Raw genomic sequence first — 23,738 nt, 5'->3', positions numbered from 1 at the left:
ACAGGAACTGCTATTTTCTCCTGATTTACTGCTGATGTTTCATTTCCATTAATGATATTTATACTTACCAGAGCATATAGTCATAATGATGATGGTGCTTCCTACTGTCCGAGTCAGGTATATAACTCTCCAAGGTACATCTGAAAAATAGTTATTTTTATCATAAAACACAGGATATATGAAAATGAGTTCTTGCCCGTAGCCTCCGCCGGTTTCCCCCATGACCCTCATTAGCACGACCCCCATCCCCTCTAGTTCACCCAGTCTTGCAGTGACAATGTGAGGGAAGTGGTGGCCAGCGGAGGTTTTATTATTCCAATTATCATAGCTGAGGAGGTGCGGATGGTTTGAAAGGAGCTGCGTGGCTCCTCTGTTCTCTCTCACTTTGTGTCTGTAACTCTGTGCACATTGAGGATTTGCTCACCTCTTCTCTCTCATCCATCCATCCATTTTCCAAACCGCTTATCCTACTGGGTCGCGGGGGGTCCGGAGCCTATCCCGGAAGCAATGGGCACGAGGCTGGGAACAACCCAGGATGGGGGGCCAGCCCATCGCAGGGCACACTCACACACCATTCACTCATACATACACACCTACGGGCAACTCCAATATTTAGGAACTCCAATTAGCCTCAGCATGTCTTTGGACTGTGGGGGGAAACCGGAGTACCCGGAGGAAAACCCACGACGACAAGGGGAGAACATGCAAACTCCACACACATGTGACCCAGGCGGAGACTCGAACCTGGGTCCCAGAGGTGTGAGGTAACAGTGCACCACCATGCTGCCCCAAAACCACTGTCTTTTTAGTAAAATAATACTTATTGACTTTGGAGGTTCATCGTAAAAGGTACATATCATTTTAATCAAACATTCCACCTTTTGTTTACATGATAAGTGTCAGCATGAGTAGTATGCCGCAATCATATAATGGCATAAACCATATAACACAGAAATAACATTACAGGCATTTTAAAACAGAACAAACCGGCTTGATCAAAATCGCACGCAAAAGGGAAAGGGGGGCGGGGGGGGGAGGGCAGTCTAACGTGACCATGTAAAGAAACATTTATATCTGAGTAGCAGCACAAACGACAAATTCAATAGCACAAACACAGCACAAACGACAAATTCAATAGCACAAACACAGCACAAACGACAAATTCAATAGCACAAACACAGCACAAACGATTGCAATCGGTTTGTTCGAAATCTGATACTAATGGGGGGCCAGCTTCATGCTGGTGATGTCACAATGTAAAGAAACATTTATATTTCAGACACTAAAACAATATAAATGCCAATTTCAATGGCACAAACGACTGTGATCGGTTTGGTCGAATTCGGACACAAATGGGAAGCCAACTTCATGCCATGTAAAAATTTATATCGTAGAAATTAAATCAGCACAAATTAAAATTTCAACAGCACAAACTGTCACAAAAGCAGCACAATCGATTGCGGTTGGTTTGGTTGAAGAACACATGGGGTGAAAAACAATTAGTAAACATACCTGGATATAATCGATCTGAGTCCATATTAAACAGCACCAGGATATTCAGCAGGCTGATGGCAGTACAAGTAACGGCCTCTTCTGTAGATCCTGAGAAACACCAGTAACAACATAACTTTAAGGGAAATATGGCAGTATTTATATGCAATTCTGCAGATTGGATCCCAGTTTTCCTGTAACAACTTGGTCTTGCTTTGCTGAACTTCCCAGTGGATCTTGCCCTAATGGTGACAGGACTAACTGCTTACATTTGAAATTTGAAAATTAGTCACCAGGAGGTGTTTCTTCTGTTGTTGTAAACTTTATTTGTATTTGATCAAGTGTATTTCTTGGTCTTTTATCCTTTTTATTAATCAAGAAATGCAGATACTCACATGAAATTATTTAAATCAATATGCTTTAAAGCATTCTTTAAATGAATCAGAAGACAAAGAACATATTAATCATATTTAACAGGCTCACCTTCAGTTATACCCCACAGAATGAATGCTGAGGAAACCATGATTGGTGGGACTGTGACATGTGACCAGTGACTCAACAAAGCCTGTCTGCTTTTACCTATAGACAGAAAGTGGAATCAAATTAAATCAGATGAAGATTCATGCAACGTTTATGACTCACAACAATCTTCAGATGGTCATTCTGCTGCATGCTCGTCTATAGACAACCAGTACAGATTGTCAGTCTTACTAGATGAGGAATTATTTCTGTATAATTTCAATAAGAACATCAGCATTGTTTTGGCTTGCTCCTGTTTACAGTGATAAAATGTTCAGAAATAATTCATATTCACACGTATGTGTTTGTTACCAGAGAAGCAGGACCAAAGTATGTTAATTACATCACAGTTAAGCCCTGCAATGGACAGACACCCTGTGTAGATACAGTCCTGCCTGATGCCCCATGTCTGCTGAGATGCCCTCTACTGGATAAGTGGTTTCATACATGAATTAAATGATGTTGTTAAATTAATAGAAATGACAGACACTTCACAGTAATTCACCTTATGTGTGACCTGTACTTTACAAAGGTTAGATCAAAACTAAATGTTTTAAAATTACTTACTTTTACTTGTATAATGCCTGACAGATAAAGCACCAGTAAGTATGACTACAGGTGTGACAGCGATGCACAGCCCCAGAATCAGCCAATGCAGGGATGAATAACCTAAAGAAAAATAAGAAATACTTTCCAAAATTTATTTTTCCAAAAAAACAGGATTAACATTCTAAACTATAATCAGCATGTCTGACCCAATAATTATTCTACAAAACTGGAGCACAAATTTATTTTATATGTATGATTTCTAATTGTTTATTGACTTACATTATCATTACTAGTGAAAATAAAACCACAGATTGTACTGCGTCACTCTAATAAAACCTAAATCTTATCTAGAGCTGAAAACTGCACTAAGGAAGCCTGAAGCAAAAATATATAATGATGTGTTTTGTCTATGAAACTGACTAAACTCAGTAAGACTATGGATGTGCATAAAGATCAGTGTACTGCAGAACCACTCACCCTCAGGAGAATGAAAATGTGATTCAATCACACAAATCTATGTGGAGATGCATGTTAAAAACCAGTCGTTCTAGTGACTCACCCAGTGTTATATTAAGTTGACTTTTAACATGGTGAGAGTATATGCATATTAAAACAAATTGAACAAAAAGGTAAAAACTTCATAAATAATTCTAAAATGTTACAAACAATGAAAATAAGATGCTTACAATGCTTTCAGTAAAAAAAATCTAAAAAAGGCTCTGACTTAACTAAAAACCTCTTTTAAAGAGTGGTAACCAAACCTGAGGGAGTAAAAATAAGGAAAATACAATAAAGTTGTTTAACAGTTAAAGGAGTTTTACATGTAGGTCATACAGGTGGATCTTCACCTGTAAGTAAAAACATTAGAGTCAGCCTGGTTTTCTCAATGCGACACCTTGTGTAGGTGACCTGGTGACTCACCCAGTGCTGCTATCCTGGCTGTTGTACTGGCAGAATCAGTATCTGAGTGGACTTCACACCTGAACTCTCCTTTGTCTTCCATCCTGACTTTCCTCAGTTTCATTGAGAAGTTTCCTTTGGGAATTTCCTCAGTGAAGAATTCAGCTCTTCCAGAGTATCTCCCATCCTGTAACTCTGGTCTGTTCTCTCCATCAGCATACAGAAGCACAAAGATGTCATCGTCTGTCTTTCTCCATTCCACCTGAAGCTCTGCCACATTAACATGGGTGTCCACAGAGCAGCTGAGAGTCACATCCTCTCCAGCATGTGCATAGACAGGCTCATTTGCACCCGTCACCACCAGCCGCTCTGGAACAAGAAGAGGAATATTCACACAACGTGGCAACCTGACATCCATTTTCACCAACAGATAACCCACAACTGCCGGAGCCCACGACCCTGCCCAACATACAATCCATGCAACCATTGAACAGAGTAGAAAAACACACCCCTGGTGAACCTCAGAATCAACTGGGAAGAACACGGAGGTTCTCCCTCCACTCTGCACAGCACTCACAGTACCAGTGTGCAGGCCGGCCATGACGTCCAGAAGCTTTAGGGGGATCCCACAAAGTCTCAGGATGTACCACAGGGCAACTCCATCAACTTAGTCAAATGCTTTACAATAATCAACAAAGGCTACAATTGTGCCCTTGGGAGGTAAAGTGGGCTATCCCACATTTTTGACCCCTACCCCCTTTTTATTGAATTTTTTTAATTGGATAATTTGTTATAATCTAAATCATACCTCTGTGCTACCTATGATACATATCAATTGTAGGGTATAGGCACACTGATTTTTTGAAAAAAAAAATCAACTTTGGAGCTCATTTTCGCAAAACTTTGTGGGATAGCCCACTTTACCTCTCAAGGGCACAAATGAACCTTGTTCTAAATGAGAACCCTCAGTATTGGGATGGGGTTGATGATAGACTTCTGTGGTGTAAAACCAGACTGCTCCGGCTGCTGATAAGTGAGCAAGTGATCACAGATCCCATTAAGGATGATCCTAGCAAGGATCTTACCCGGCCCTGAGAGCAGTGTTATCCCCCTGTAGTTACCACAATCCAGGTGATCACTCTTCCATTTCCAGATAGGGATCAGAAGTCCCATTTTCCAGTCAGTTGGGATGATTCCTCACTCCCAAATGCAATGCCAATTAGGACAGCCTTACCACCAGCCTGGAGAAGTTCATCCCAGATACCACAGATCTCTGAGGCCTGCCCTACCCCCAGCTGGTTCACCACCTGTGCAGTCTCCGTGAGACTGGGTGAATCACAGCTGATCAGAGGATGTCCAACTCCTGCTTTAAACAACTGCTTAAAGTAGCCGGCCCAGTGGGTCACATCTGCAGTGTCATCCATAAGGACTGTTCCATCACCCGCACTAAGTGCAAGTCTCTGAGGAACACATTCGGATGTATGTAATGCTTCGATTCTTATGTAAGCAGGATGTGGGTTACTAGACCACAGATGGTGTGTCACCTGTTCACAGATTCGTCTAACAGACACCTCCTTCTCTGCTATCAGAGCCCTCACAGTCTCCCTCCTCAGTTCCCAATACAGACTGGAGTGCGCTGTGACTCCTCTTGATAATATCCAGGGTACCCTGCGAGTGAAACACCTCCTTCTGAGAACACTGGCAAACACCAACACAACCCTCAGCCACCTTCAGGATCTTATCATGCAAGGTCTCCCACATCATATTAGAGTCAGCAGTCGCACCCATGTCTCTCACAAACTTCATGCAAACTCATCAGAAACAGTTTCATCTTGGAATCTGGCTAAATCCAGCCTTGTTCTCCTAGTAGGTGGTAACCTACAGTACTTTATCTAAGCTGAATCTTCAGAGTAGCAACAAGAAGTCTGAAGTCAGAATTCACAAACTTCTGTAGACCCTGCAGATCAGCCTCAAGAACTGTGGACCCAGAGATGTCCACCGTCCTGGCCAGAGGATCAGCTTTAAACAGATGCTCAAAGAGGCCCAGCAGGTGACAACTGCAGTGTCATCCATAAGAACCGTTAGCAACACTAACACAACCTTCAGCAACCATCAGGGTCTTAGACAGAAGGTCTCCTATATCACAATAAAGAAAAGAAATTAAGCCAAGGTCTGATATTTGGGGACATGTGAGACACAGGCAACATTGGAGAATACAAGAACATTTAGGCAGATATATTTAACCAGTGAACACATAGTGGTTTTCTTTAATTATCAAATAATAAATTAAATAGTAGTTTGTAGTGTGGTTATTTGTCCTGCATAGCTTCAGAGGTCAAATGACACAGGGGTTCCTTGACAAGATGTATAGTGTGGACATATTGGATATTTAAAGTGACTGGTTGAATTTAAGCAAATCTTACTCATTTAATAAGTTTAAGTTTGTTGTTTCAGTTTAAACATAAATTGAACAGCGTGGTAAAAGGAGTCTCTCAGTCGGTTTTGACTATTTTTACTCTTGCCAAACATTAACGTGGCTTGATTCTGATTTGTTTTGTTTCTTAGGCAGGTTTTTGGTGATAGAGACTCTGACAGTGAACTAGAAGGAGGTAAAAAGAGGAGATGCAGGAACATCTCACCTGCACCAGTGTCAACTATTCCTCCTCCTACTTACATACCATCTTGAATCTTGCAATTCACATGCAACACGACGGCCAATTGAGAACTCCACCTGAGTTGTAATTGATGACTTGTCTGCATTTCCAGCTTTTGGAGCAAAATACTTAGACTTTTCAGCTGTAAATAGCTATGTACCCATTTGGAGATTTATCTATACATTCGCAGATCTATGCATGCATTTACAGATTTGTCTATGCATTCACAGATCTGTGTTTAACACATTCATGTACACATTTCTCAGTACACTTGCAAATCTCATTACACATTTAAAGTTTTTTTACAGGTTACAAATCTGATTACACACACAGATTCTGAGTATGCATTTACAGATTCCTGTACGCATTTGCAAATCTCAGTACACATTTAGAGATTCTTTAACATATTTACAAATCTGATTAGGCACACATGGATTGAGATAGAGGTATTCTACTATTCACATAATTTTGCAAATAATTTTGTTATAATAATAGCCCCACTAGTTGCAAGTTACCATTGAGTATCAAGTAATGGAAACGACACCAATTTTCATTATACAGCAGCCACTCGGTATCCTCACACAGCGTTTGCAAGGCTCATACAAACGTTTACTTTAAAAATTAAATGTCATGCACATCTCTACATGTCACTCTGCTTACAAGTGACTTCAAGTGACATCAGCTTCCAGAAATCATTGTCACTTTGACACTTTATTTTTGTATTCCTGTGTATTCCTTGTTTGATGCTTAGCAAACTTTAGCTTTACCATTTTGTAACTTGTATTGAAAAACACTTGTATACACATATATTGTGTCAGATGTTTTGACCACTTCTGCAGTTTGAAGAAATTTGTTGAGAAAGGAAGAGACTCATCAGAGATGGGTGAATTACTTCAACAGTTGAAAGAATGAGAAAGTTTCTCAAATCTTATTGTGATCACAGAGGTTTTTTTTGTAGTTCCGTCACATGATGCAGTTATTGTGCAGGATAATTTTAAACATGTGTCTTGCATTTCTGGAAGCATGTCAGAGCATTAAGAGACTTTAGGTACTGTAGAACTTACCTTAACTGATTTTTTGACTTTTAAGCAAGTGTTTTTTTTTACTTGAAGTAATTCTGGAATTGGTTTAATGGAGAAATTCAACTGATTCCTTCAAACGTAATATATAGGTCCACTAGGGAGCCTGATTTTCTAAATAAAGACGCTATGTGGCTTTTAAGTATTATTTTTACAAAATGTTTTTATTAATATTGATAAATATTTTTTTTTGTTCATTATAGTGAATGTTTGTAATTCTGGGTTCCTCTATATGTTTAATGTCAACAACCATTCCAGAATTTGAGCCATCATTCCCTTACTAAAATATATTGTATCATATTCGTTTTTTTAAGAAAAATATTATTTTTTGTTCTTCTTATAAATTGCTCGTATTTTTAGAACTATGGCTGTCTGCATGGCAGAGGAAGAAGCCATGTTTTTTCTTTGATATTTGTGACATTTTGTGAGTGACAGAGCATATATCTTTGTCTCATGAAATATGGTAACTGTAATTTTGCTAAAATCTAAGAAGTGTGAAATATAAGCCTAAAATGTACAAAACTTCAACTTTGGAACTGAAGAGCTATATTTTTTAAAATAGCCACACTGGTACTATGTTACATGCATACATAATCAAATATTCTATGAGATCATCATAATTATTTTTATTAAACATTATTATATGAATATAGGTAGTATTTTTAAATGATACATACCATCAGTTGAGTTGATTTTGAAGTTGAACAGGATTAACATAATAGTGAGACTTGTGATCTTCATTGTCTTAGGTGCTGACTGCTCTTCTTTTACCAAAATAACCATTTTTATATAACTGGCAAATTTCACCTATTCTTGATTAAATATATACAAATATATTTTTCACTTTCAGTTCACACCTGGTGATGAGACACTAGGTATGTACACAAATTCATACTGTGTTGTGCTCTAAACTGCCCCCAGCCACAGACTGCCTCCCATGACGTAATCGCTCTTTTTAAGGGCAAAGTCACTCCTCCTTCGCAGCAGAAGCGACCGCTCACTGTCACTCTCTTTTTATTTTGCCTTAAATAGACAAAAAAATTCACATTACTTATCATGATGTTTTAAAACCAAACCTTAAGATTAACAACCTCCAGTATAACATTGCAAATGTGACAGTAACAACTTTTTCACTCAACAATGCTCATTTGTGCAAATACAGTCGCCTACAGTCACAAGAAGTGATTCATTGACTTGAATAATATTTTTCACACTTTACTGAATTCATTCTGCTTCAGTTTTTTGTTATTTTGTCTTCTTGTCATATAATCTGGCAAATGACCTCATACTCGGCACCGTCACACCTGGAAATGATATGAAATTGAACCAAACACCAAAAGTAATCAAAAGTATTCACTATTCACTTTAACTTGAGCTGGGTGATAAGGAAAGAATTCTAGACAGGGAATTTTATAGCAGGGCACTCTGCCACAAAGTTATGAAGTTATGATGTTACGTTCTTTATTTTTTTACCCATTTGTTGATGCCAGCAGTCACACCAAAACATGCAAAAAAACATATTGCAATTGCATCCCTCACTTTGTTTTCCCCTCTGGTTCCACCGACCTTGTACGATATATCTCCTGTTATAAAATTCATACATGATTCCATCAACATATCTGTAATGTTCAGTACCAACTGATGAAGATTAAAAAAAATGGCTTATATGTTAATTAGGGTCCTATATTCACTCCAGCTGCCCCTTGTTTGATCCCTTATTAGCCCTGTTTATAAGTGCCTCCCTGTCTTGTGTTAGCTTCATCCTTGACGCTGCGTGCCCCAGCCTAGTGTGCCTTGGCCTCTTTCATTTTATCCACCATGATTCAGTTAAGTTCAGTTAATTAATCCCGTTTGTTTGCCCTGAATCCCACCCCCGTGTCCTCAGTTCTGCCCCATCCCGTGACAGCACAGGTTTATTCTTTTTGCTAACACTATGTTAGTCATGCACATGATGGTCCGTCAGTATTAGTTGACCTCACCCTCAAAAATAAAGCCTAAGGCTTTACATCTTAGCTCCTTCTGGATCATTTGAAAAGCACTCTGAGTATTTTTTGTGCCTCTTATAAAACATAATGAGATCCTGGGATCCATTATAACTACACTATATTGCAAAAAGTATTGGAACACCCCTCCAAATCATTGAATTCAGGTGTTCCAGTCACTTCCATAGCCACAGGTATATAAAATCAAGCACCTAGGCATGCAGACTGCTTCTACAAACAGGAGCTCAGTGAATTCAAGCGTGGTACCGTGACAGGATGCCACCTGTGCAATAAGTCCATTCGTGAAATTTCGTCACTACTAAATATTTCACGGTCAACTCTTAGTAATATTATAACAAAAAGTGGAAGCAATTGGGAACAACAGCATCTCAGCCATGAAGTGATAGGCCATGTAAAATCACAGAGCGGGGACAACGCATGCTGAGGTGCACAGTGTGCAGAAGTCACCAACTGTCTGCAGAGTCAATAGCTACAGACCTCCAAACTTCATATGGCCTTCAGATTATCTTAAGGACAGTGCATAGAGAACTTCATGGAATGGGCCGAGCAGCTGCACCCAAGACTTCACCAAGTACAATGCAAAGTGTCATATGCAGTGGTGTAAGGCATGCTGCCACTAGACTCAAGAGCAGTGAAGACATGTTCTCTGGAGTGACGAATCAGGAATTTCTGTCTGGCAATCCAATGGACGAGTCTGTGTTTGGCAGTTGCCAGGAGAACGGTACTTGTTTGACTGCAAAGTGCCAAGTTTGGTGGAGGGGGAATTATGGTGTGGGGTTGCTTTTCAGGGGCTGTGCTTGGCCCCTTAGCTCCAGTGAAAGGAACTCTTAATGCTGCAGCATTCAAAGCCATTTTGGACAATTTCATGCTCCCAACTTTGTGGGAACAGTTTGGGGATGGCCCCTTCCTGTTCCAACATGACTGTGCACCAATCCACAAAACAAGGTCCATAAGGACATGGATGAGCGAGTCTGGTGTGGAGGAACTTGACTGGCCTGCACAGAACCCTGACCTCTACCTGATAGAATACCGTTGAGATGAATTAGAGCGGAGATTGCGAGCCAGGCCTTCTCATCCAACATCAGCCTGACCTCACAAATGCTCTCCTGGATTTAGGATTTTAGCTCCGATGCTAATTTTCTTACAAAAAAAAAGTAATGCCCCAGGTAAACTTCACTTAGCCCCAGATCTTTTCAGTAGCTAGAAATGCCACTGGATTTTCCACTAGAGTTAGACAGGGGCACTCATTTTGTCGCAGCGTGGCTTGCTATAAAATGCCCCCTGCCTAGAATTTTTTCAAAAAAAATTCAGCTCAAAATAATTGTGACGCCCGCTCCGTCCGTTCCTCGTGTGTGCCACGCCCTCTAATTACCCACGTGTGATTCCCTGATTGTGCCCAGTCATGTCTTGTTTCCTGCTGCCTTGTTTCCTGTATTTAAGTTCCTGTTGTGTATTAATCCAGTGTCTGTCATTGATGTTACCCAGTGTTTGTCCGTGCCTGTTGCCAGTAAACCCTGTTTTCCCAAACCTTGCCTGTGTGCCTGCTTCCGCTTGCTCGCCTCTCTGCCCGCTCACCAGGCGATCGCGAGCCGTCCCGTGACAGAATGACAGACCCAAACAAAGCGGCTTACATCTCCGAGGAGGACTACTTCCGCCTCGGAGAGCGAGTGGATTCTTGGAGATCCCAACCCGGGATCAAGGAGGATCCTCCCGCGTGGAGCCTCGTTCGCCGGTGTATGGAGACCCTCGAAGAGCTAGCCCTCGACTTGGACGCCCGCTTGGCCGAGGAGCTGCGCGAGGGTCTCCATGAAATTGCTCAGCTCCGGACCGAGCGCTCTGTCGCTCCCAGCGAGCGGGGGCCCGTCCTTCCGACGTCCGCGTCCGCGGACGTAGCTCCACCTCCCGCCGCTGCCAAGAGCCGGAGGAGGAGAAGGAGGGGACCCACGATCGCCCCGACGATCGCCTTGAGGGCATGTGCCCTCATCCCGGCGGCCCTCCCGGAGGAGGATCGGGAGGACTCCCCGATCACCCGGATGGCCCCCAACTCTGCTAAGCTGCCTCCCCAGGCAGCCTCTCCTGTCCGGAGAGCACCGGTCCCGACTACGCCGTCGGAGCCGTCGCCGCTGCCCGCGGACCCAGCGCCCGTGCAGCCGCCGCTACCGCCTGTGCAGCCCGCATGGCCACCTTCGCCTGCGCAGCCACCGCCTGCGCAGCCGCCTGCACAGCCTGCAGCTCCAGGGCAGGCACCCCCACTGCAGCAGCCTGTTCCTAGTAAACCCTGTTTTCCCGAACCTTGCCTGTGTGCCTGCTTCCGCTCGCTCGCCTCTCTGCCCGCTCACCAGGCGATCGAGAGCCGTCCCGTGACAATAATGTCAGCTGCAGAAATACGGAGCAGTTTTCAGTCCTTACAGTGCAGGGCTGGTATCTATATTTTAGATAGTAGACGATGGGTGGGGTGACATCATCACTGGATGACTTGCACAGTAGATTGTTAGTTATGCTGTATAAACTGGGTTTAGAGTGAGTATTGAAAATTTTGTGACTTTTGATGTTTGCTTAGATGTCATTTCACTTCTAGGTGTGAGACTGGTGAGGATCTCGCTGCATCATATGAAAAAAAAGGCAGAATAGCAGAAATATTTCAACAGAATGAATTCAAGAGGTTCATGCATGAGACCAGACAGGCTGCGAGGGAGGCATTATGGGATTGCTCTCATGTTTTAGGCCTTAGACATGAAGAGACTAAAGTTTGCATGAGTTGTTTCGCTAACAGTACAGGATGTGTTTTTTTCTGTCCAACTTGTGAACATGGCCACATGTCAGGGTTGGAGATGGGTCGATGGACTAGCAGAGAAATGGCAGGAAACTTGCCCGTTAAGATAAAAATACTCCGCTGAGGTTAAGAGAAGCATGAGCATGATAAAGAGGGGGGGTTGAAAGTGAGAAGAAAATGTCTGTTAAAGAAGGAGGAAGTCATGCTTTGATCATATACTGCAATAACCAATCCTGTTAAGAATGTCCTTTTAAGGGCAATTAAGGGTAATTTTTAAATGATACATACCATCAGTTGAGTTGATTTTGAAGTTGAACAGGATTAACATAATAGTGAGACTTGTGATCTTCATTGTCTTAGGTGCTGACTGCTCTTCTTTTACCAAAATAACCATTTTTATATAACTGGCAAATTTCACCTATTCTTGATTAAATATATACAAATATATTTTTCACTTTCAGTTCACACCTGGTGATGAGACACTAGGTATGTACACAAATTCATACTGTGTTGTGCTCTAAACTGCCCCCAGCCACAGACTGCCTCCCATGACGTAATCGCTCTTTTTAAGGGCAAAGTCACTCCTCCTTCGCAGCAGAAGCGACCGCTCACTGTCACTCTCTTTTTATTTTGCCTTAAATAGACAAAAAAATTCACATTACTTATCATGATGTTTTAAAACCAAACCTTAAGATTAACAACCTCCAGAATAACATTGCAAATGTGACAGTAACAACTTTTTCACTCAACAATGCTCATTTGTGCAAATACAGTCGCCTACAGTCACAAGAAGTGATTCATTGACTTGAATAATATTTTTCACACTTTACTGAATTCATTCTGCTTCAGTTTTTTGTTATTTTGTCTTCTTGTCATATAATCTGGCAAATGACCTCATACTCGGCACCGTCACACCTGGAAATGATATGAAATTGAACCAAACACCAAAAGTAATCAAAAGTATTCACTATTCACTTTAACTTGAGCTGGGTGATAAGGAAAGAATTCTAGACAGGGAATTTTATAGCAGGGCACTCTGCCACAAAGTTATGAAGTTATGATGTTACGTTCTTTATTTTTTTACCCATTTGTTGATGCCAGCAGTCACACCAAAACATGCAAAAAAACATATTGCAATTGCATCCCTCACTTTGTTTTCCCCTCTGGTTCCACCGACCTTGTACGATATATCTCCTGTTATAAAATTCATACATGATTCCATCAACATATCTGTAATGTTCAGTACCAACTGATGAAGATTAAAAAAAATGGCTTATATGTTAATTAGGGTCCTATATTCACTCCAGCTGCCCCTTGTTTGATCCCTTATTAGCCCTGTTTATAAGTGCCTCCCTGTCTTGTGTTAGCTTCATCCTTGACGCTGCGTGCCCCAGCCTAGTGTGCCTTGGCCTCTTTCATTTTATCCACCATGATTCAGTTAAGTTCAGTTAATTAATCCCGTTTGTTTGCCCTGAATCCCACCCCCGTGTCCTCAGTTCTGCCCCATCCCGTGACAGCACAGGTTTATTCTTTTTGCTAACACTATGTTAGTCATGCACATGATGGTCCGTCAGTATTAGTTGACCTCACCCTCAAAAATAAAGCCTAAGGCTTTACATCTTAGCTCCTTCTGGATCATTTGAAAAGCACTCTGAGTATTTTTTGTGCCTCTTATAAAACATAATGAGATCCTGGGATCCATTATAACTACACTATATTGCAAAAAGTATTGGAACACCCCTCCAAATCATTGAATTCAGGTGTTCCAGTCACTTCCATAGCCACAGGTATATAAAATCAAGCACCTAGGCATGCAGACTGCTTCTACAAACAGGAGCTCAGTGAATTCAAGCGTGGTACCGTGACAGGATGCCACCTGTGCAATAAGTCCATTCGTGAAATTTCGTCACTACTAAATATTTCACGGTCAACTCTTAGTAATATTATAACAAAAAGTGGAAGCAATTGGGAACAACAGCATCTCAGCCATGAAGTGATAGGCCATGTAAAATCACAGAGCGGGGACAAACGCATGCTGAGGTGCACAGTGTGCAGAAGTCACCAACTGTCTGCAGAGTCAATAGCTACAGACCTCCAAACTTCATATGGCCTTCAGATTATCTTAAGGACAGTGCATAGAGAACTTCATGGAATGGGCCGAGTAGCTGCACCCAAGACTTCACCAAGTACAATGCAAAGTGTCATATGCAGTGGTGTAAGGCATGCTGCCACTAGACTCAAGAGCAGTGAAGACATGTTCTCTGGAGTGACGAATCAGGAATTTCTGTCTGGCAATCCAATGGACGAGTCTGTGTTTGGCAGATGCCAGGAGAACGGTACTTGTTTGACTGCAAAGTGCCAAGTTTGGTGGAGGGGGAATTATGGTGTGGGGTTGCTTTTCAGGGGCTGTGCTTGGCCCCTTAGCTCCAGTGAAAGGAACTCTTAATGCTGCAGCATTCAAAGCCATTTTGGACAATTTCATGCTCCCAACTTTGTGGGAACAGTTTGGGGATGGCCCCTTCCTGTTCCAACATGACTGTGCACCAATCCACAAAACAAGGTCCATAAGGACATGGATGAGCGAGTCTGGTGTGGAGGAACTTGACTGGCCTGCACAGAACCCTGACCTCTACCTGATAGAATACCGTTGAGATGAATTAGAGCGGAGATTGCGAGCCAGGCCTTCTCATCCAACATCAGCCTGACCTCACAAATGCTCTCCTGGATTTAGGATTTTAGCTCCGATGCTAATTTTCTTACAAAAAAAAAGTAATGCCCCAGGTAAACTTCACTTAGCCCCAGATCTTTTCAGTAGCTAGAAATGCCACTGGATTTTCCACTAGAGTTAGACAGGGGCACTCATTTTGTCGCAGCGTGGCTTGCTATAAAATGCCCCCTGCCTAGAATTTTTTCAAAAAAAATTCAGCTCAAAATAATTGTGACGCCCGCTCCGTCCGTTCCTCGTGTGTGCCACGCCCTCTAATTACCCACGTGTGATTCCCTGATTGTGCCCAGTCATGTCTTGTTTCCTGCTGCCTTGTTTCCTGTATTTAAGTTCCTGTTGTGTATTAATCCAGTGTCTGTCATTGATGTTACCCAGTGTTTGTCCGTGCCTGTTGCCAGTAAACCCTGTTTTCCCAAACCTTGCCTGTGTGCCTGCTTCCGCTTGCTCGCCTCTCTGCCCGCTCACCAGGCGATCGCGAGCCGTCCCGTGACAGAATGACAGACCCAAACAAAGCGGCTTACATCTCCGAGGAGGACTACTTCCACCTCGGAGAGCGAGTGGATTCTTGGAGATCCCAACCCGGGATCAAGGAGGATCCTCCCGCGTGGAGCCTCGTTCGCCGGTGTATGGAGACCCTCGAAGAGCTAGCCCTCGACTTGGACGCCCGCTTGGCCGAGGAGCTGCGCGAGGGTCTCCATGAAATTGCTCAGCTCCGGACCGAGCGCTCTGTCGCTCCCAGCGAGCGGGGGCCCGTCCTTCCGACGTCCGCGTCCGCGGACGTAGCTCCACCTCCCGCCGCTGCCAAGAGCCGGAGGAGGAGAAGGAGGGGACCCACGATCGCCCCGACGATCGCCTTGAGGGCATGTGCCCTCATCCCGGCGGCCCTCCCGGAGGAGGATCGGGAGGACTCCCCGATCACCCGGATGGCCCCCAACTCTGCTAAGCTGCCTCCCCAGGCAGCCTCTCCTGTCCGGAGAGCACCGGTCCCGACTACGCCGTCGGAGCCGTCGCCGCTGCCCGCGGACCCAGCGCCCGTGCAGCCGCCGCTACCCGCCTGTGCAGCCCGCATGGCCACCTTCGCCTGCGCAGCCACCGCCTGCGCAGCCGCCTGCACAGCCTGCAGCTCCAGGGCAGGCACCCCCACTGCAGCAGCCTGTTCCTAGTAAACCCTGTTTTCCCGAACCTTGCCTGTGTGCCTGCTTCCGCTCGCTCGCCTCTCTGCCCGCTCACCAGGCGATCGAGAGCCGTCCCGTGACAATAATGTCAGCTGCAGAAATACGGAGCAGTTTTCAGTCCTTACAGTGCAGGGCTGGTATCTATATTTTAGATAGTAGACGATGGGTGGGGTGACATCATCACTGGATGACTTGCACAGTAGATTGTTAGTTATGCTGTATAAACTGGGTTTAGAGTGAGTATTGAAAATTTTGTGACTTTTGATGTTTGCTTAGATGTCATTTCACTTCTAGGTGTGAGACTGGTGAGGATCTCGCTGCATCATATGAAAAAAAAGGCAGAATAGCAGAAATATTTCAACAGAATGAATTCAAGAGGTTCATGCATGAGACCAGACAGGCTGCGAGGGAGGCATTATGGGATTGCTCTCATGTTTTAGGCCTTAGACATGAAGAGACTAAAGTTTGCATGAGTTGTTTCGCTAACAGTACAGGATGTGTTTTTTTCTGTCCAACTTGTGAACATGGCCACATGTCAGGGTTGGAGATGGGTCGATGGACTAGCAGAGAAATGGCAGGAAACTTGCCCGTTAAGATAAAAATACTCCGCTGAGGTTAAGAGAAGCATGAGCATGATAAAGAGGGGGGGTTGAAAGTGAGAAGAAAATGTCTGTTAAAGAAGGAGGAAGTCATGCTTTGATCATATACTGCAATAACCAATCCTGTTAAGAATGTCCTTTTAAGGGCAATTAAGGGTAATTTTTAAATGATACATACCATCAGTTGAGTTGATTTTGAAGTTGAACAGGATTAACATAATAGTGAGACTTGTGATCTTCATTGTCTTAGGTGCTGACTGCTCTTCTTTTACCAAAATAACCATTTTTATATAACTGGCAAATTTCACCTATTCTTGATTAAATATATACAAATATATTTTTCACTTTCAGTTCACACCTGGTGATGAGACACTAGGTATGTACACAAATTCATACTGTGTTGTGCTCTAAACTGCCCCCAGCCACAGACTGCCTCCCATGACGTAATCGCTCTTTTTAAGGGCAAAGTCACTCCTCCTTCGCAGCAGAAGCGACCGCTCACTGTCACTCTCTTTTTATTTTGCCTTAAATAGACAAAAAAATTCACATTACTTATCATGATGTTTTAAAACCAAACCTTAAGATTAACAACCTCCAGTATAACATTGCAAATGTGACAGTAACAACTTTTTCACTCAACAATGCTCATTTGTGCAAATACAGTCGCCTACAGTCACAAGAAGTGATTCATTGACTTGAATAATATTTTTCACACTTTACTGAATTCATTCTGCTTCAGTTTTTTGTTATTTTGTCTTCTTGTCATATAATCTGGCAAATGACCTCATACTCGGCACCGTCACACCTGGAAATGATATGAAATTGAACCAAACACCAAAAGTAATCAAAAGTATTCACTATTCACTTTAACTTGAGCTGGGTGATAAGGAAAGAATTCTAGACAGGGAATTTTATAGCAGGGCACTCTGCCACAAAGTTATGAAGTTATGATGTTACGTTCTTTATTTTTTTACCCATTTGTTGATGCCAGCAGTCACACCAAAACATGCAAAAAAACATATTGCAATTGCATCCCTCACTTTGTTTTCCCCTCTGGTTCCACCGACCTTGTACGATATATCTCCTGTTATAAAATTCATACATGATTCCATCAACATATCTGTAATGTTCAGTACCAACTGATGAAGATTAAAAAAAATGGCTTATATGTTAATTAGGGTCCTATATTCACTCCAGCTGCCCCTTGTTTGATCCCTTATTAGCCCTGTTTATAAGTGCCTCCCTGTCTTGTGTTAGCTTCATCCTTGACGCTGCGTGCCCCAGCCTAGTGTGCCTTGGCCTCTTTCATTTTATCCACCATGATTCAGTTAAGTTCAGTTAATTAATCCCGTTTGTTTGCCCTGAATCCCACCCCCGTGTCCTCAGTTCTGCCCCATCCCGTGACAGCACAGGTTTATTCTTTTTGCTAACACTATGTTAGTCATGCACATGATGGTCCGTCAGTATTAGTTGACCTCACCCTCAAAAATAAAGCCTAAGGCTTTACATCTTAGCTCCTTCTGGATCATTTGAAAAGCACTCTGAGTATTTTTTGTGCCTCTTATAAAACATAATGAGATCCTGGGATCCATTATAACTACACTATATTGCAAAAAGTATTGGAACACCCCTCCAAATCATTGAATTCAGGTGTTCCAGTCACTTCCATAGCCACAGGTATATAAAATCAAGCACCTAGGCATGCAGACTGCTTCTACAAACAGGAGCTCAGTGAATTCAAGCGTGGTACCGTGACAGGATGCCACCTGTGCAATAAGTCCATTCGTGAAATTTCGTCACTACTAAATATTTCACGGTCAACTCTTAGTAATATTATAACAAAAAGTGGAAGCAATTGGGAACAACAGCATCTCAGCCATGAAGTGATAGGCCATGTAAAATCACAGAGCGGGGACAACGCATGCTGAGGTGCACAGTGTGCAGAAGTCACCAACTGTCTGCAGAGTCAATAGCTACAGACCTCCAAACTTCATATGGCCTTCAGATTATCTTAAGGACAGTGCATAGAGAACTTCATGGAATGGGCCGAGCAGCTGCACCCAAGACTTCACCAAGTACAATGCAAAGTGTCATATGCAGTGGTGTAAGGCATGCTGCCACTAGACTCAAGAGCAGTGAAGACATGTTCTCTGGAGTGACGAATCAGGAATTTCTGTCTGGCAATCCAATGGACGAGTCTGTGTTTGGCAGTTGCCAGGAGAACGGTACTTGTTTGACTGCAAAGTGCCAAGTTTGGTGGAGGGGGAATTATGGTGTGGGGTTGCTTTTCAGGGGCTGTGCTTGGCCCCTTAGCTCCAGTGAAAGGAACTCTTAATGCTGCAGCATTCAAAGCCATTTTGGACAATTTCATGCTCCCAACTTTGTGGGAACAGTTTGGGGATGGCCCCTTCCTGTTCCAACATGACTGTGCACCAATCCACAAAACAAGGTCCATAAGGACATGGATGAGCGAGTCTGGTGTGGAGGAACTTGACTGGCCTGCACAGAACCCTGACCTCTACCTGATAGAATACCGTTGAGATGAATTAGAGCGGAGATTGCGAGCCAGGCCTTCTCATCCAACATCAGCCTGACCTCACAAATGCTCTCCTGGATTTAGGATTTTAGCTCCGATGCTAATTTTCTTACAAAAAAAAAGTAATGCCCCAGGTAAACTTCACTTAGCCCCAGATCTTTTCAGTAGCTAGAAATGCCACTGGATTTTCCACTAGAGTTAGACAGGGGCACTCATTTTGTCGCAGCGTGGCTTGCTATAAAATGCCCCCTGCCTAGAATTTTTTCAAAAAAAATTCAGCTCAAAATAATTGTGACGCCCGCTCCGTCCGTTCCTCGTGTGTGCCACGCCCTCTAATTACCCACGTGTGATTCCCTGATTGTGCCCAGTCATGTCTTGTTTCCTGCTGCCTTGTTTCCTGTATTTAAGTTCCTGTTGTGTATTAATCCAGTGTCTGTCATTGATGTTACCCAGTGTTTGTCCGTGCCTGTTGCCAGTAAACCCTGTTTTCCCAAACCTTGCCTGTGTGCCTGCTTCCGCTTGCTCGCCTCTCTGCCCGCTCACCAGGCGATCGCGAGCCGTCCCGTGACAGAATGACAGACCCAAACAAAGCGGCTTACATCTCCGAGGAGGACTACTTCCGCCTCGGAGAGCGAGTGGATTCTTGGAGATCCCAACCCGGGATCAAGGAGGATCCTCCCGCGTGGAGCCTCGTTCGCCGGTGTATGGAGACCCTCGAAGAGCTAGCCCTCGACTTGGACGCCCGCTTGGCCGAGGAGCTGCGCGAGGGTCTCCATGAAATTGCTCAGCTCCGGACCGAGCGCTCTGTCGCTCCCAGCGAGCGGGGGCCCGTCCTTCCGACGTCCGCGTCCGCGGACGTAGCTCCACCTCCCGCCGCTGCCAAGAGCCGGAGGAGGAGAAGGAGGGGACCCACGATCGCCCCGACGATCGCCTTGAGGGCATGTGCCCTCATCCCGGCGGCCCTCCCGGAGGAGGATCGGGAGGACTCCCCGATCACCCGGATGGCCCCCAACTCTGCTAAGCTGCCTCCCCAGGCAGCCTCTCCTGTCCGGAGAGCACCGGTCCCGACTACGCCGTCGGAGCCGTCGCCGCTGCCCGCGGACCCAGCGCCTGTGCAGCCGCCGCTACCCGCCTGTGCAGCCCGCATGGCCACCTTCGCCTGCGCAGCCACCGCCTGCGCAGCCGCCTGCACAGCCTGCAGCTCCAGGGCAGGCACCCCCACTGCAGCAGCCTGTTCCTAGTAAACCCTGTTTTCCCGAACCTTGCCTGTGTGCCTGCTTCCGCTCGCTCGCCTCTCTGCCCGCTCACCAGGCGATCGAGAGCCGTCCCGTGACAATAATGTCAGCTGCAGAAATACGGAGCAGTTTTCAGTCCTTACAGTGCAGGGCTGGTATCTATATTTTAGATAGTAGACGATGGGTGGGGTGACATCATCACTGGATGACTTGCACAGTAGATTGTTAGTTATGCTGTATAAACTGGGTTTAGAGTGAGTATTGAAAATTTTGTGACTTTTGATGTTTGCTTAGATGTCATTTCACTTCTAGGTGTGAGACTGGTGAGGATCTCGCTGCATCATATGAAAAAAAAGGCAGAATAGCAGAAATATTTCAACAGAATGAATTCAAGAGGTTCATGCATGAGACCAGACAGGCTGCGAGGGAGGCATTATGGGATTGCTCTCATGTTTTAGGCCTTAGACATGAAGAGACTAAAGTTTGCATGAGTTGTTTCGCTAACAGTACAGGATGTGTTTTTTTCTGTCCAACTTGTGAACATGGCCACATGTCAGGGTTGGAGATGGGTCGATGGACTAGCAGAGAAATGGCAGGAAACTTGCCCGTTAAGATAAAAATACTCCGCTGAGGTTAAGAGAAGCATGAGCATGATAAAGAGGGGGGGTTGAAAGTGAGAAGAAAATGTCTGTTAAAGAAGGAGGAAGTCATGCTTTGATCATATACTGCAATAACCAATCCTGTTAAGAATGTCCTTTTAAGGGCAATTAAGGGTAATTTTTAAATGATACATACCATCAGTTGAGTTGATTTTGAAGTTGAACAGGATTAACATAATAGTGAGACTTGTGATCTTCATTGTCTTAGGTGCTGACTGCTCTTCTTTTACCAAAATAACCATTTTTATATAACTGGCAAATTTCACCTATTCTTGATTAAATATATACAAATATATTTTTCACTTTCAGTTCACACCTGGTGATGAGACACTAGGTATGTACACAAATTCATACTGTGTTGTGCTCTAAACTGCCCCCAGCCACAGACTGCCTCCCATGACGTAATCGCTCTTTTTAAGGGCAAAGTCACTCCTCCTTCGCAGCAGAAGCGACCGCTCACTGTCACTCTCTTTTTATTTTGCCTTAAATAGACAAAAAAATTCACATTACTTATCATGATGTTTTAAAACCAAACCTTAAGATTAACAACCTCCAGTATAACATTGCAAATGTGACAGTAACAACTTTTTCACTCAACAATGCTCATTTGTGCAAATACAGTCGCCTACAGTCACAAGAAGTGATTCATTGACTTGAATAATATTTTTCACACTTTACTGAATTCATTCTGCTTCAGTTTTTTGTTATTTTGTCTTCTTGTCATATAATCTGGCAAATGACCTCATACTCGGCACCGTCACACCTGGAAATGATATGAAATTGAACCAAACACCAAAAGTAATCAAAAGTATTCACTATTCACTTTAACTTGAGCTGGGTGATAAGGAAAGAATTCTAGACAGGGAATTTTATAGCAGGGCACTCTGCCACAAAGTTATGAAGTTATGATGTTACGTTCTTTATTTTTTTACCCATTTGTTGATGCCAGCAGTCACACCAAAACATGCAAAAAAACATATTGCAATTGCATCCCTCACTTTGTTTTCCCCTCTGGTTCCACCGACCTTGTACGATATATCTCCTGTTATAAAATTCATACATGATTCCATCAACATATCTGTAATGTTCAGTACCAACTGATGAAGATTAAAAAAAATGGCTTATATGTTAATTAGGGTCCTATATTCACTCCAGCTGCCCCTTGTTTGATCCCTTATTAGCCCTGTTTATAAGTGCCTCCCTGTCTTGTGTTAGCTTCATCCTTGACGCTGCGTGCCCCAGCCTAGTGTGCCTTGGCCTCTTTCATTTTATCCACCATGATTCAGTTAAGTTCAGTTAATTAATCCCGTTTGTTTGCCCTGAATCCCACCCCCGTGTCCTCAGTTCTGCCCCATCCCGTGACAGCACAGGTTTATTCTTTTTGCTAACACTATGTTAGTCATGCACATGATGGTCCGTCAGTATTAGTTGACCTCACCCTCAAAAATAAAGCCTAAGGCTTTACATCTTAGCTCCTTCTGGATCATTTGAAAAGCACTCTGAGTATTTTTTGTGCCTCTTATAAAACATAATGAGATCCTGGGATCCATTATAACTACACTATATTGCAAAAAGTATTGGAACACCCCTCCAAATCATTGAATTCAGGTGTTCCAGTCACTTCCATAGCCACAGGTATATAAAATCAAGCACCTAGGCATGCAGACTGCTTCTACAAACAGGAGCTCAGTGAATTCAAGCGTGGTACCGTGACAGGATGCCACCTGTGCAATAAGTCCATTCGTGAAATTTCGTCACTACTAAATATTTCACGGTCAACTCTTAGTAATATTATAACAAAAAGTGGAAGCAATTGGGAACAACAGCATCTCAGCCATGAAGTGATAGGCCATGTAAAATCACAGAGCGGGGACAACGCATGCTGAGGTGCACAGTGTGCAGAAGTCACCAACTGTCTGCAGAGTCAATAGCTACAGACCTCCAAACTTCATATGGCCTTCAGATTATCTTAAGGACAGTGCATAGAGAACTTCATGGAATGGGCCGAGCAGCTGCACCCAAGACTTCACCAAGTACAATGCAAAGTGTCATATGCAGTGGTGTAAGGCATGCTGCCACTAGACTCAAGAGCAGTGAAGACATGTTCTCTGGAGTGACGAATCAGGAATTTCTGTCTGGCAATCCAATGGACGAGTCTGTGTTTGGCAGTTGCCAGGAGAACGGTACTTGTTTGACTGCAAAGTGCCAAGTTTGGTGGAGGGGGAATTATGGTGTGGGGTTGCTTTTCAGGGGCTGTGCTTGGCCCCTTAGCTCCAGTGAAAGGAACTCTTAATGCTGCAGCATTCAAAGCCATTTTGGACAATTTCATGCTCCCAACTTTGTGGGAACAGTTTGGGGATGGCCCCTTCCTGTTCCAACATGACTGTGCACCAATCCACAAAACAAGGTCCATAAGGACATGGATGAGCGAGTCTGGTGTGGAGGAACTTGACTGGCCTGCACAGAACCCTGACCTCTACCTGATAGAATACCGTTGAGATGAATTAGAGCGGAGATTGCGAGCCAGGCCTTCTCATCCAACATCAGCCTGACCTCACAAATGCTCTCCTGGATTTAGGATTTTAGCTCCGATGCTAATTTTCTTACAAAAAAAAGTAATGCCCCAGGTAAACTTCACTTAGCCCCAGATCTTTTCAGTAGCTAGAAATGCCACTGGATTTTCCACTAGAGTTAGACAGGGGCACTCATTTTGTCGCAGCGTGGCTTGCTATAAAATGCCCCCTGCCTAGAATTTTTTCAAAAAAAATTCAGCTCAAAATAATTGTGACGCCCGCTCCGTCCGTTCCTCGTGTGTGCCACGCCCTCTAATTACCCACGTGT

The 23,738-nt window shown here is 43.7% G+C and overlaps 1 protein-coding gene across 6 annotated transcripts in view; it reads right to left on the bottom strand.

The window, feature by feature from the left end:
* Positions 1–23,738, bottom strand: part of LOC125704988 (uncharacterized) — an 82,225-nt gene that overhangs the window by 26,860 nt on the left and 31,627 nt on the right. For 2 of the 6 annotated variants that reach the window (XM_048971235.1, XM_048971240.1), the window contains 5 exons: positions 3,481–3,828; positions 2,578–2,679; positions 1,975–2,070; positions 1,513–1,602; positions 69–140 (listed from right to left, as the gene is read on the bottom strand). In XM_048971235.1, the coding sequence (XP_048827192.1) occupies positions 69–140; positions 1,513–1,602; positions 1,975–2,070; positions 2,578–2,679; positions 3,481–3,828 (708 nt within the window). The other 4 variants (XM_048971239.1, XM_048971238.1, XM_048971237.1 and 1 more) reach the window with 4 other exon arrangements.

Source organism: Brienomyrus brachyistius, chromosome 12 (assembly GCF_023856365.1).
Source record: "Brienomyrus brachyistius isolate T26 chromosome 12, BBRACH_0.4, whole genome shotgun sequence".
Classification (NCBI taxonomy): domain Eukaryota; kingdom Metazoa; phylum Chordata; class Actinopteri; order Osteoglossiformes; family Mormyridae; genus Brienomyrus; species Brienomyrus brachyistius.
This window is presented reverse-complemented; position numbering and strand designations above follow the sequence as displayed.